The sequence below is a fragment of the Salmo salar genome, unplaced genomic scaffold (genome assembly GCF_905237065.1).
Source record: "Salmo salar unplaced genomic scaffold, Ssal_v3.1, whole genome shotgun sequence".
Lineage (NCBI taxonomy): Eukaryota > Metazoa > Chordata > Actinopteri > Salmoniformes > Salmonidae > Salmo > Salmo salar.
The window spans coordinates 22,142-36,291 of NW_025547738.1; the positions used below are offsets into that span (position 1 = coordinate 22,142).

The 14,150-nt window shown below is 48.2% G+C and overlaps 1 protein-coding gene and 2 long non-coding RNA genes across 3 annotated transcripts; 2 read left to right on the forward strand and 1 right to left on the reverse strand.

Annotated features, from left to right (window-relative positions):
- Positions 1 to 363: 363 nt before the first annotated feature.
- LOC123732328 (carboxypeptidase E) lies at positions 364 to 7,060 on the reverse strand (the record flags this gene model as incomplete). The annotated part of the gene is given in 4 exon segments (XM_045711538.1): positions 364 to 1,825; positions 2,984 to 3,102; positions 4,770 to 4,869; positions 6,921 to 7,060. Coding segments are annotated over 4 exon segments (458 nt in total), but the record flags the coding sequence as incomplete, so codon positions are not given.
- A 1,881-nt stretch (positions 7,061 to 8,941) lies between these two features.
- On the forward strand, positions 8,942 to 10,432 carry LOC106592378 (uncharacterized). The gene is made up of 4 exons (XR_006763082.1): positions 8,942 to 9,004; positions 9,093 to 9,254; positions 9,846 to 9,926; positions 10,357 to 10,432. It is a non-coding gene; the product is annotated as an uncharacterized lncRNA (long non-coding RNA).
- Positions 10,433 to 10,434: 2 nt separating this feature from the next.
- LOC123732329 (uncharacterized) lies at positions 10,435 to 12,463 on the forward strand. The gene is made up of 3 exons (XR_006763083.1): positions 10,435 to 10,480; positions 11,878 to 11,958; positions 12,388 to 12,463. It is a non-coding gene; the product is annotated as an uncharacterized lncRNA (long non-coding RNA).
- The last annotated feature ends 1,687 nt before the right edge of the window (positions 12,464 to 14,150 follow it).

Here is a 14,150-nt window from a genome sequence, read left to right on the forward strand (position 1 = left end):
TTGGTTTATGTTCTATGTTTAGGTATTTCTATGTTTAGTCGAGTGAGTGTATTTCTATGTGTAGGTTAATGGGGGGTTGGGACTCTCAATTGGAGGCAGGTGCTTCCTCGTTGCCTCTGATTGGGAGTCCTATATACGGGTAATTGTTTGGTGTAGGTTTTGTGGGAGATTGTTTCTTGTCTAGCGTGTGTGAGCCTGAGAAGACTGTTTGTTGATCGTGAGTTCGTTTTGTTATTTTGGCGTTCATTTTTGAGTTGAATAAAAGTTAAAGATGAGCAACCACGTACCTGCTGCATTTTGGTCCTCCTTTCCCAACAACAACCGTGACAGGTATATTGACATAAAACATAATAACAGATTTTATAGGGTCTTAGAGCTGTTTATTATCCATCATTAACCAGGTATATTGACAGGAAACACAGTGCACTACTTCCTCTAGTACACTAAGGACCAGGGAAGAGATGACCACTACTTCCTCTAGTACACTAAGGACCAGGGAAGAGTTGACCACTACTTCCTCTAGTACACTAAGGACCAGGGGAAGAGATGACCACTACTTCCTCTAGTACACTAAGGACCAGGGGAAGAGTTGACCACTACTTCCTCTAGTACACTAAGGACCAGGGGAAGAGATGACCACTACTTCCTCTAGTACACTAAGGACCAGGGAAGAGATGACCACTACTTCCTCTAGTACACTAAGGACCAGGGAAGAGATGATAACACTACTTCCTCTAGTACACTAAGGACCAGGGGAAGAGATGACCACTACTTCCTCTAGTACACTAAGGACCAGGGGAAGAGATGATAACACTACTTCCTCTAGTACACTAAGGACCAGGGGAAGAGATGACCACTACTTCCTCTAGTACACTAAGGACCAGGGGAAGAGATGACCACTACTTCCTCTAGTACACTAAGGACCAGGGGAAGAGATGATAACACTACTTCCTCTAGTACACTAAGGACCAGGGGAAGAGATGACCACTACTTCCTCTAGTACACTAAGGACCAGGGAAGAGATGATAACACTACTTCCTCTAGTACACTAAGGACCAGGGGAAGAGATGACCACTACTTCCTCTAGTACACTAAGGACCAGGGAAGAGATGACCACTACTTCCTCTAGTACACTAAGGACCAGGGGAAGAGATGACCACTACTTCCTCTAGTACACTAAGGACCAGGGAAGAGATGATAACACTACTTCCTCTAGTACACTAAGGACCAGGGGAAGAGATGACCACTACTTCCTCTAGTACACTAAGGACCAGGGAAGAGATGACCACTACTTCCTCTAGTACACTAAGGACCAGGGGAAGAGATGACCACTACTTCCTCTAGTACACTAAGGACCAGGGGAAGAGATGACCACTACTTCCTCTAGTACACTAAGGACCAGGGGAAGAGATGACCACTACTTCCTCTAGTACACTAAGGACCAGGGGAAGAGTTGTAGGGGAGAAGAGGGGAAAGCTAGGTTAATAAAGTGTAGTTCGCATGCTAGAAAAGGGTTGGAGCCCCCTGGAATGGGGTAACCCCTGACAACAACATTAACCATTAAACCAAAATGTAAATAAACACAGAAAAACTCAAATCAAGAGAAGACCTGTACAGAGGTGCGGGACAACACACAATATAGTACATCCATTTGCAGACGCACACGTCGATCAACCTGTCAACCAATCACAGACGTGCCGGTGGCCCTGTGGACCAATCAGAGTGTTCAGAAGTTGAGTGTCTCTGACATCATCTTCCACCAGTCCATCAGTTCCTCTTTTTCAACTTCCTTCCGCTCCACCAAGGACTCCAGCTCAAAGTCCACCTGGAGACACACACACACACACACACACACACACACACACCACACACACACAGACACACACATACAGACACACACACACACACACACACACACACACACACACACACAGACACACACACACACACACACACACACACACACACACACACACACACACACACACACACACACACACCACACCACACCACACCACACCACACACCACCACCACACACACACACACACCACACCACACACACACACACACACACACACACACACACACACACACACACACACACACAGACACATACACACACACACACACACACACAGACACACACCACACACACACACACACACAGACACACACCACACACACACACACACACACACACAGACACACACATACACACACACACACACACACACACACACACACACACACAGGTTAGACGGTCTGTGGATAATGGCTGTTGTCAAGGTAACTACTACTGAACATACTGTTGTCATGGTAACTACTACTGAAAATACTTTTGTCATGTTAACTACTACTGAACATACTGTTGTCATGGTAACTACTACTGAACATACTGTTGTCAAGGTAACTACTACTGAACATACTGTTGTCATGGTAACTACTGCTGAACATACTGTTGTCAAGGTAACTATTACTGAACATAGCTGTTGTCAAGGTAACTACTACTGAACATAGCTGTTGTCATGTTAACTACTACTGAACATACTGTTGTCATGGTAACTACTGCTGAACATACTGTTGTCAAGGTAACTATTACTGAACATAGCTGTTGTCAAGGTAACTACTACTGAACATAGCTGTTGTCATGGTAACTACTGCTGAACATACTGTTGTCAAGGTAACTATTACTGAACATAGCTGTTGTCAAGGTAACTATTACTGAACACAGCTGTTGTCATGGTAACTATTACTGAACATGCTGTTGTCATGGTAACTACTACTGAACATGCTGTTGTCATGGTAACTACTACTGAACATAGCTGTTGTCATGGTAACTATTACTGAACATGCTGTTGTCATGGTAACTACTACTGAACATACTGTTGTCATGTTAACTACTACTGAACATAGCTGTTGTCATGTTATTATGGTTGTCACGGTATTATGGGTTGTTGTTGTCACAGTATCATGGTTCTTACCCTAATAGCAGGACTGTAGGGGACAGCCACCTTCTTGATGACAGTCAGGTAACCAGGAGCCGAAGCAGATACCTTGTAGTTCCCTGCTGCCAGGAGACGCCAGTAGTCTCCGTCCTTAGCTGTTATCAATACACAATCACAATCAATAACATATTAATACCTTCTATAGCTGTTATCAATACACAATCACAATCAATAACATATCACTGCCTTCTATAGCTGTTATCAATACACAATCACAATCAATAACATATCACTGCCTTCTTTAGCTGTTATCAATACACAATCACAATCAATAACATATCACTGCCTTCTATAGCTGTTATCAATACACAATCATCAATAACATATCACTGCCTTCTATAGCTGTTATCAATACACAATCATCAATCACATATCACTGCCTTCTATAGCTGTTATCAATACACAATCACAATCAATAACATATCACTGCCTTCTATAGCTGTTATCAATACACAATCACAATCAATAACATATCACTGCCTTCTATAGCTGTTATCAATACACAATCACAATCAATAACATATTAATACCTTCTTTAGCTGTTATCAATACACAATCATCAATAACATATCACTGCCTTCTTTAGCTGTTATCAATACACAATCATCAATAACATATTACTACCTTCTTTAGCTGTTATCAATACACAATCAGAATCAATAATCAATATCATTATCACCGTACTTAGCTACAATAATAATAATAAAAGTAATAATAAAGTACATTAGTAATCAACACATTGATAATCAATACTCAACTATAAATATCATTATCAAAGTCATTAACTATGATCAATATCATAATAATCAATCAACTCTAATCAATATCATAATAATCAATCAACTCTAATCAATATCATAATAATCAATAAATTCGAATCAATATGGTAATAATCAATAAACTCCAATCAATATAATAATCAATAAACTCTAATCAATATCATAATAATCAATAACCATTTATCAATATCATAATAATCAATAACCAATTATCAATATCATAATAATCAATAACCATTTATCAATATCATGATAATCAATAACCATTTATCAATATCATAATAATCAATAACCATTTATCAATATCATAATAATCAATAAACTCTAATCAATATCATAATAATCAATAACCTATGATCAATATGATAATAATCAATGAACTCTAATCAATATCATAATAATCAATAACCAATGATCAATATCATAATAATCAATAACCTCTAATCAATATGATAATAATCAATAAACTCTAATCAATATCATAATAATCAATAACCATTTATCAATATCATAATAATCAATAACCATTTATCAATATCATAATAATCAATAACCATTTATCAATATCATAATAATCAATAAACTCTAATCAATATCATAATAATCAATAACCTATGATCAATATGATAATAATCAATAAACTCTAATCAATATCATAATAATCAATAACCAATGATCAATATCATAATAATCAATAACCTCTAATCAATATCATAATAATCAATAACCTCTAATCAATATGATAATAATCAATAAACTCTAATCAATATCATAATAATCAATAACCAATTATCAATATCATAATAATCAATAAACTCTAATCAATATCATAATAATCAATAACCATTGATCAATATGATAATAATCAATAAACTCTAATCAATATCATAATAATCAATAACCAATGATCAATATGAGAGGGTTTTCTCCAATCAACACTATGTTTCACAGTAACCCGTTAGGAGGGCTGGGATTGGCTGTACCTGTAGTGATGTCATGGTCGATGCCCTCCACTGAGATGGAGGCGTTAAAGATGGCTCCGCCCTGAAGGTCACGCACAAAGCCCTTCACACCACGATGCACCTACACACACACACACACACACACACACACACACACACATACACCACACACACACACACACACACACACACACACACACACACACACACACACACACACACACACACACACACACACACACACACACACACACACACACACACACACACACACACACACACACACACACACATACACCACACACCACACACACACACAAACACCACACACACACACACACACACACACACACACACACACACACACACACACACCACACACACACACCCACACACACCACACACACACACACACACACACACACACACACACACACACACACACACACACACACACACACACACACACACACACACACACACACACACACACACACACACACACACACACACACACACACACACACACACACACACCACACACACACACACACACACACACACACACACACACACACACACACACACACACACACACACACACACACACCACACACACACACACATACACCACACACCACACACACACACACACACACACACACACACACACACACACACACACACACACACACACACACACACACCACACACACACACCCACACACACCACACACACACACACACACACACACACACACACACACACACACACACACACACACACACACACACACACACACACACACACACACACACACACACACACACACACACACACACACACACACACACACACACACACACACACACACACACACACACACACACACACACACACACACACACACACACACACACACACACCACACACACACACACATACACCACACACCACACACACACACAAACACCACACACACACACACACACACACACACACACACACACACCACACACACCACACACACACATCCACACACACCACACACACACACACACACACACACACACACACACACACACACACACACACACACACACACACACACACACACACACACCACACACACACACACACACACACACACACACACCACACACACACACACACACACACACACACACACACACACACACACACCACACACACACACACACACACACACACACACACACACCACACACACACACACATACACCACACACCACACACACACACAAACACCACACACACACACACACACACACACACACACACACACACACACACACACCACACACACACACACACACACACCACACACACACACACACACACACACACACACACACACACACACACACACACACACCACACACACACACACACACACACACACACACACACACACACACACACACACACACACACACCACACACACACACACACACACACACACACACACACACACACACACACACACACACACACACACACACACACACACACACACACACACCACACACACACACACACACACACACACCACACACACACACACACACACACACACACACACACACACACCACACACACACACACACACAACACACACACACACCACACACACACACACACACACACACACACACACACACCACACACACACACACACACACCACACACACACACACACACACACACACACCACACACACACACACACACCACACACACACACACACACCACACACACCACACACACACATACCACACACACCACACACACACACACCACACACACCACACACACACACACACACACACACACACACACACACACACACACACACACACACACACACACACACACACACACACACACACACACACACACACACACACACACACACACACACACACACACACACACACACACACCATTCATGTTTTGGTAAAATGAGACATATTTATGTAAATGATGACGTGTGTGTGTGTGTGTGTGTGTGTGTGTGTGTGTGTGTGTGTGTGTGTGTGTGTGTGTGTGTGTGTGTGTGTGTGTGTGTGTGTGTGTGTGTGTGTGTGTGTGTGTGTGTGTGTGTGTGTGTGTGTGTGGTGTGTGTGTGTACCTGCTCTATGTAATTGACCAGGGAGTTGCGGTTCTCCTCCCAATAAGTCTTCAGTGTTTCTTCAGCAGGAAACTTGTCACAGCTCAGCTCCAGAGTTATCTCAAAACAATTACTGCTCAGGTAGTTAAAATCCTGCATGCCTGGGGAGAGGAGGGAGGGAGGGGAGGGAGGGGGAGGGAGGGAGGGAGGGAGGGAGGGGAGGGGAGGGATGGGAGAGGGAGGGAGGGAGGGGAGAGGGGGAGGGAGGGAGGGAGGGAGGGAGGGAGGGAGGGAGGGAGGGAGGGAGGGGAGAGGGGGAGGGAGGGAGGGGGGGAGGGAGGGAGGGAGGGAGGGAGGGAGGGAGGGAGGGAGGGAGGGAGGGAGGGAGGGATGGAGCAAGGTAGGGAGGGAGGGAGGGAAGGAAAGAGGGGAGAGGGGGAGGGAGGGAGGGAGAGGGGAGGGAGGGAGGGAGCAAGGGAGGAAGAGAGGGGAGGGAGGGAGGGAGGAAGAGAGGGGAGGGAGAGGGGAGGGAGGGAGGGAGGGAGGGAGGGAGGGAGGGAGGGAGGGAGGGAGAGATAAACTGAGCAAACTGAAAATGTGTAAATATTTGTGTGAACAAAAGATTCAACAACTGAGACATAAACTGAACCAGTTCCACAGACATGTGACTAACAGAACTGGAATAATGTGTCCCTGAACAGAGAGGGGGTCAAAATCAAAAGTAACAGTCAGTATCTGGTGGCCACCAGCTGCATTAAGAACTGCAACCTACTGAGACTACTACACTACACAGGTAACCTACTGAGACTACACAGGTAACCTACTGAGACTACTACACTACACAGGTAACCTACTGAGACTACACAGGTAACCTACTGAGACTACACAGGTAACCTACTGAGACTACTACACTACACAGGTAACCTACTGAGACTACACAGGTAACCTACTGAGACTACACAGGTAACCTACTGAGACTACACAGGTATCCTACTGAGACTACACAGGTAACCTACTGAGACTACTACACTACACAGGTAACCTACTGAGACTACTACACTACACAGGTAACCTACTGAGACTACTACACTACACAGGTAACCTACGGAGACAACACAGGTAACCTACTGACACTACACAGGTAACCTACTGAGACTACTACACTACACAGGTAACCTACTGAGACTACCACACTACACAGGTAACCTACTGAGACTACTACACTACACAGGTAACCTACTGAGACTACTACACTACACAGGTAACCTACTGAGACTACACAGGTAACCCACTGAGACTACACAGGTAACCTACTGAGACTACACAGGTAACCTACTGAGACTACCACACTACACAGGTAACCTACTGAGACTACTACACTACACAGGTAACCTACTGAGACTACACAGGTAACCTACTGAGACTACACAGGTAACCTACTGAGACTCTACAGGTAACCTACTGAGACTACTACACTACACAGGTAACCTACTGAGACTACTACACTACAAAGGTAACCTACTGAGACTACTACACTACACAGGTAACCTACTACACTACACAGGTAACCTACTGAGACTACCACACTACACAGGTAACCTACTACACTACACAGGTAACCTACTGAGACTACACAGGTAACCTACTGAGACTACTACACTACACAGGTAACCTACTGAGACTACACAGGTAACCTACTGAGACTACACAGGTAACCTACTGAGACTACTACACTACACAGGTAACTTACTGAGACTACACAGGTAACCTACTGAGAATACTACACAGGTAACCTACTGAGACTACACAGGTATCCTACTGAGACTACACAGGTATCCTACTGAGACTACTACACTACACAGGTAACCTACTGAGACTACTACACTACACAGGTAACCTACTGACACTACACAGGTTACCTACTGTGAAGCTAGTGTCCGTAGGTGAAGCTAGCGTCTGTCTGTGTGTTATGCTGTACCAGGCCCCTCCGTAGGTGAAGCTAGTGTCTGTCTGTGTGTTATGCTGTACCAGGCCCCTCCGTAGGTGAAGCTAGTGTCTGTCTGTGTGTGTTACCTCCGGGCACGCTGTACCAGGCCTCTCCGTAGGTGAAGCTAGTGTCCGTAGGTGAAGCTAGTGTCTGTGTGTGTGTTACACTGTACCAGGCCCCTCCGTAGGTGAAGCTAGTGTCCGTAGGTGAAGCTAGTGTCCGTAGGTGAAGCTAGTGTCTGTCTGTGTGTTTTACCTCCGGGCACGCTGTACCAGGCCCCTCCATTGGTGAAGCTAGTGTCCGTAGGTGAAGCTAGTGTCTGTCTGTGTGTTTTACCTCCGGGCACGCTGTACCAGGCCTCTCCCTAGGTGAAGCTAGTGTCCGTAGGTGAAGCTAGTGTCTGTCTGTGTGTTTTACCTCCGGGTACGCTGTACCAGGCCTCTCCGTAGGTGAAGCTAGTGTCCGTAGGTGAAGCTAGTGTCTGTCTGTGTGTTTTACCTCCGGGCACGCTGTACCAGGCCTCTCCCTAGGTGAAGCTAGTGTCCGTAGGTGAAGCTAGTGTCTGTCTGTGTGTTTTACCTCCGGGCACGCTGTACCAGGCCTCTCCCTAGGTGAAGCTAGTGTCTGTCTGTGTGTTTTACCTCCGGGCACGCTGTACCAGGCCTCTCCCTAGGTGAAGCTAGTGTCCGTAGGTGAAGCTAGTGTCTGTCTGTGTGTTTTACCTCCGGGCACGCTGTACCAGGCCTCTCCCTAGGTGAAGCTAGTGTCTGTCTGTGTGTTTTACCTCCGGGCACGCTGTACCAGGCCTCTCCCTAGGTGAAGCTAGTGTCTGTCTGTGTGTTTTACCTCTGGGCACGCTGTACCAGGCCCCTCCCTAGGTGAAGCTAGTGTCTGTCTGTGTGTTTTACCTCCGGGCACGCTGTACCAGGCCCCTCCATTGGTGAAGCTAGTGTCCGTAGGTGAAGCTAGTGTCTGTCTGTGTGTTTTACCTCCGGGCACGCTGTACCAGGCCCCTCCATTGGTGAAGCTAGTGTCCGTAGGTGAAGCTAGTGTCTGTCTGTGTGTTTTACCTCCGGGCACGCTGTACCAGGCCCCTCCAATGGTGAAGCTAGTGTCCGTAGGTGAAGCTAGTGTCTGTCTGTGTGTTTTACCTCCGGGCACGCTGTACCAGGCCCCTCCATTGGTGAAGCTAGTGTCCGTGAGGTGAAGCTAGTGTCTGTCTGTGTGTTTTACCTCCGGGCACGCTGTACCAGGCCCCTCCATTGGTGAAGCTAGTGTCCGTAGGTGAAGCTAGTATCTGTCTGTGTGTTTTACCTCCGGGCACGCTGTACCAGGCCTCTCCCTAGGTGAAGCTAGTGTCTGTCTGTGTGTTTTACCTCCGGGCACGCTGTACCAGGCCTCTCCCTAGGTGAAGCTAGTGTCTGTCTGTGTGTTTTACCTCCGGGCACGCTGTACCAGGCCTCTCCCTAGGTGAAGCTAGTGTCTGTCTGTGTGTTTTACCTCCGGGCACGCTGTACCAGGCCCCTCCATTGGTGAAGCTAGTGTCTGTCTGTGTGTTTTACCTCCGGGCACGCTGTACCAGGCCCCTCCCTAGGTGAAGCTAGTGTCTGTCTGTGTGTTTTACCTCCGGGCACGCTGTACCAGGCCCCTCCATTGGTGAAGCTAGTGTCTGTCTGTGTGTTTTACCTCCGGGCACGCTGTACCAGGCCTCTCCCTAGGTGAAGCTAGTGTCTGTCTGTGTGTTTTACCTCCGGGCACGCTGTACCAGGCCCCTCCATTGGTGAAGCTAGTGTCTGTCTGTGTGTTTTACCTCCGGGCACGCTGTACCAGGCCTCTCCCTAGGTGAAGCTAGTGTCTGTCTGTGTGTTTTACCTCCGGGCACGCTGTACCAGGCCCCTCCATTGGTGAAGCTAGTGTCTGTCTGTGTGTTTTACCTCCGGGCACGCTGTACCAGGCCTCTCCCTAGGTGAAGCTAGTGTCTGTCTGTGTGTGTTACCTCCGGGCACGCTGTACCAGGCCCCTCCCTAGGTGAAGCTAGTGTCTGTCTGTGTGTTTTACCTCCGGGCACGCTGTACCAGGCCCCTCCCTAGGTGAAGCTAGTGTCTGTCTGTGTGTTTTACCTCCGGGCACGCTGTACCAGGCCTCTCCCTAGGTGAAGCTAGTGTCTGTCTGTGTGTTTTACCTCCGGGCACGCTGTACCAGGCCTCTCCCTAGGTGAAGCTAGTGTCTGTCTGTGTGTTTTACCTCCGGGTACGCTGTACCAGGCCTCTCCGTAGGTGAAGCTAGTGTCCGTAGGTGAAGCTAGTGTCTGTCTGTGTGTTTTACCTCCGGGCACGCTGTACCAGGCCTCTCCCTAGGTGAAGCTAGTGTCTGTCTGTGTGTTTTACCTCCGGGCACGCTGTACCAGGCCTCTCCCTAGGTGAAGCTAGTGTCTGTCTGTGTGTTTTACCTCCGGGCACGCTGTACCAGGCCTCTCCGTAGGTGAAGCTAGTGTCCGTAGGTGAAGCTAGTGTCTGTCTGTGTGTTTTACCTCCGGGCACGCTGTACCAGGCCTCTCCCTAGGTGAAGCTAGTGTCTGTAGGTGAAGCTAGTGTCTGTCTGTGTGTTTTACCTCCGGGCACGCTGTACCAGGCCTCTCCCTAGGTGAAGCTAGTGTCTGTCTGTGTGTTTTACCTCCGGGCACGCTGTACCAGGCCTCTCCCTAGGTGAAGCTAGTGTCCGTAGGTGAAGCTAGTGTCTGTCTGTGTGTTTTACCTCCGGGCACGCTGTACCAGGCCTCTCCCTAGGTGAAGCTAGTGTCTGTCTGTGTGTTTTACCTCCGGGCACGCTGTACCAGGCCTCTCCCTAGGTGAAGCTAGTGTCTGTCTGTGTGTTTTACCTCCGGGCACGCTGTACCAGGCCCCTCCCTAGGTGAAGCTAGTGTCTGTCTGTGTGTTTTACCTCCGGGCACGCTGTACCAGGCCCCTCCATTGGTGAAGCTAGTGTCCGTAGGTGAAGCTAGTGTCTGTCTGTGTGTTTTACCTCCGGGCACGCTGTACCAGGCCCCTCCATTGGTGAAGCTAGTGTCCGTAGGTGAAGCTAGTGTCTGTCTGTGTGTTTTACCTCCGGGCACGCTGTACCAGGCCCCTCCATTGGTGAAGCTAGTGTCCGTAGGTGAAGCTAGTGTCTGTCTGTGTGTTTTACCTCCGGGCACGCTGTACCAGGCCCCTCCATTGGTGAAGCTAGTGTCCGTAGGTGAAGCTAGTGTCTGTCTGTGTGTTTTACCTCCGGGCACGCTGTACCAGGCCCCTCCATTGGTGAAGCTAGTGTCCGTAGGTGAAGCTAGTATCTGTCTGTGTGTTTTACCTCCGGGCACGCTGTACCAGGCCTCTCCCTAGGTGAAGCTAGTGTCTGTCTGTGTGTTTTACCTCCGGGCACGCTGTACCAGGCCTCTCCCTAGGTGAAGCTAGTGTCTGTCTGTGTGTTTTACCTCCGGGCACGCTGTACCAGGCCTCTCCCTAGGTGAAGCTAGTGTCTGTCTGTGTGTTTTACCTCCGGGCACGCTGTACCAGGCCCCTCCATTGGTGAAGCTAGTGTCTGTCTGTGTGTTTTACCTCCGGGCACGCTGTACCAGGCCCCTCCCTAGGTGAAGCTAGTGTCTGTCTGTGTGTTTTACCTCCGGGCACGCTGTACCAGGCCCCTCCATTGGTGAAGCTAGTGTCTGTCTGTGTGTTTTACCTCCGGGCACGCTGTACCAGGCCTCTCCCTAGGTGAAGCTAGTGTCTGTCTGTGTGTTTTACCTCCGGGCACGCTGTACCAGGCCCCTCCATTGGTGAAGCTAGTGTCTGTCTGTGTGTTTTACCTCCGGGCACGCTGTACCAGGCCTCTCCCTAGGTGAAGCTAGTGTCTGTCTGTGTGTTTTACCTCCGGGCACGCTGTACCAGGCCCCTCCATTGGTGAAGCTAGTGTCTGTCTGTGTGTTTTACCTCCGGGCACGCTGTACCAGGCCTCTCCCTAGGTGAAGCTAGTGTCTGTCTGTGTGTGTTACCTCCGGGCACGCTGTACCAGGCCCCTCCCTAGGTGAAGCTAGTGTCTGTCTGTGTGTTTTACCTCCGGGCACGCTGTACCAGGCCCCTCCCTAGGTGAAGCTAGTGTCTGTCTGTGTGTTTTACCTCCGGGCACGCTGTACCAGGCCTCTCCATAGGTGAAGCTAGTGTCTGTCTGTGTGTTTTACCTCCGGGCACGCTGTACCAGGCCTCTCCCTAGGTGAAGCTAGTGTCTGTCTGTGTGTTTTACCTCCGGGCACGCTGTACCAGGCCCCTCCATTGGTGAAGCTAGTGTCTGTCTGTGTGTTTTACCTCCGGGCACGCTGTACCAGGCCTCTCCCTAGGTGAAGCTAGTGTCTGTCTGTGTGTTTTACCTCCGGGCACGCTGTACCAGGCCTCTCCCTAGGTGAAGCTAGTGTCTGTCTGTGTGTTTTACCTCCGGGCACGCTGTACCAGGCCCCTCCCTAGGTGAAGCTAGTGTCTGTCTGTGTGTGTTACCTCCGGGCACGCTGTACCAGGCCCCTCCCTAGGTGAAGCTAGTGTCTGTCTGTGTGTTTTACCTCCGGGCACGCTGTACCAGGCCTCTCCCTAGGTGAAGCTAGTGTCTGTCTGTGTGTTTTACCTCCGGGCACGCTGTACCAGGCCTCTCCCTAGGTGAAGCTAGTGTCTGTCTGTGTGTTTTACCTCCGGGCACGCTGTACCAGGCCCCTCCATTAGGTGAAGCTAGTGTCTGTCTGTGTGTTTTACCTCCGGGCACGCTGTACCAGGCCTCTCCATTGGTGAAGCTAGTGTCCGTAGGTGAAGCTAGTGTCTGTCTGTGTGTTTTACCTCCGGGCACGCTGTACCAGGCCCCTCCATTGGAAGCTAGGTGAAGCTAGTGTCTGTCTGTGTGTTTTACCTCCGGGCACGCTGTACCAGGCCTCTCCCTAGGTGAAGCTAGTGTCTGTCTGTGTGTTTTACCTCCGGGCACGCTGTACCAGGCCTCTCCCTAGGTGAAGCTAGTGTCTGTCTGTGTGTTTTACCTCCGGGCACGCTGTACCAGGCCTCTCCCTAGGTGAAGCTAGTGTCTGTCTGTGTGTTTTACCTCCGGGCACGCTGTACCAGGCCTCTCCATTGGTGAAGCTAGTGTCTGTCTGTGTGTTTTACCTCCGGGCACGCTGTACCAGGCCTCTCCCTAGGTGAAGCTAGTGTCTGTCTGTGTGTTTTACCTCCGGGCACGCTGTACCAGGCCCCTCCATT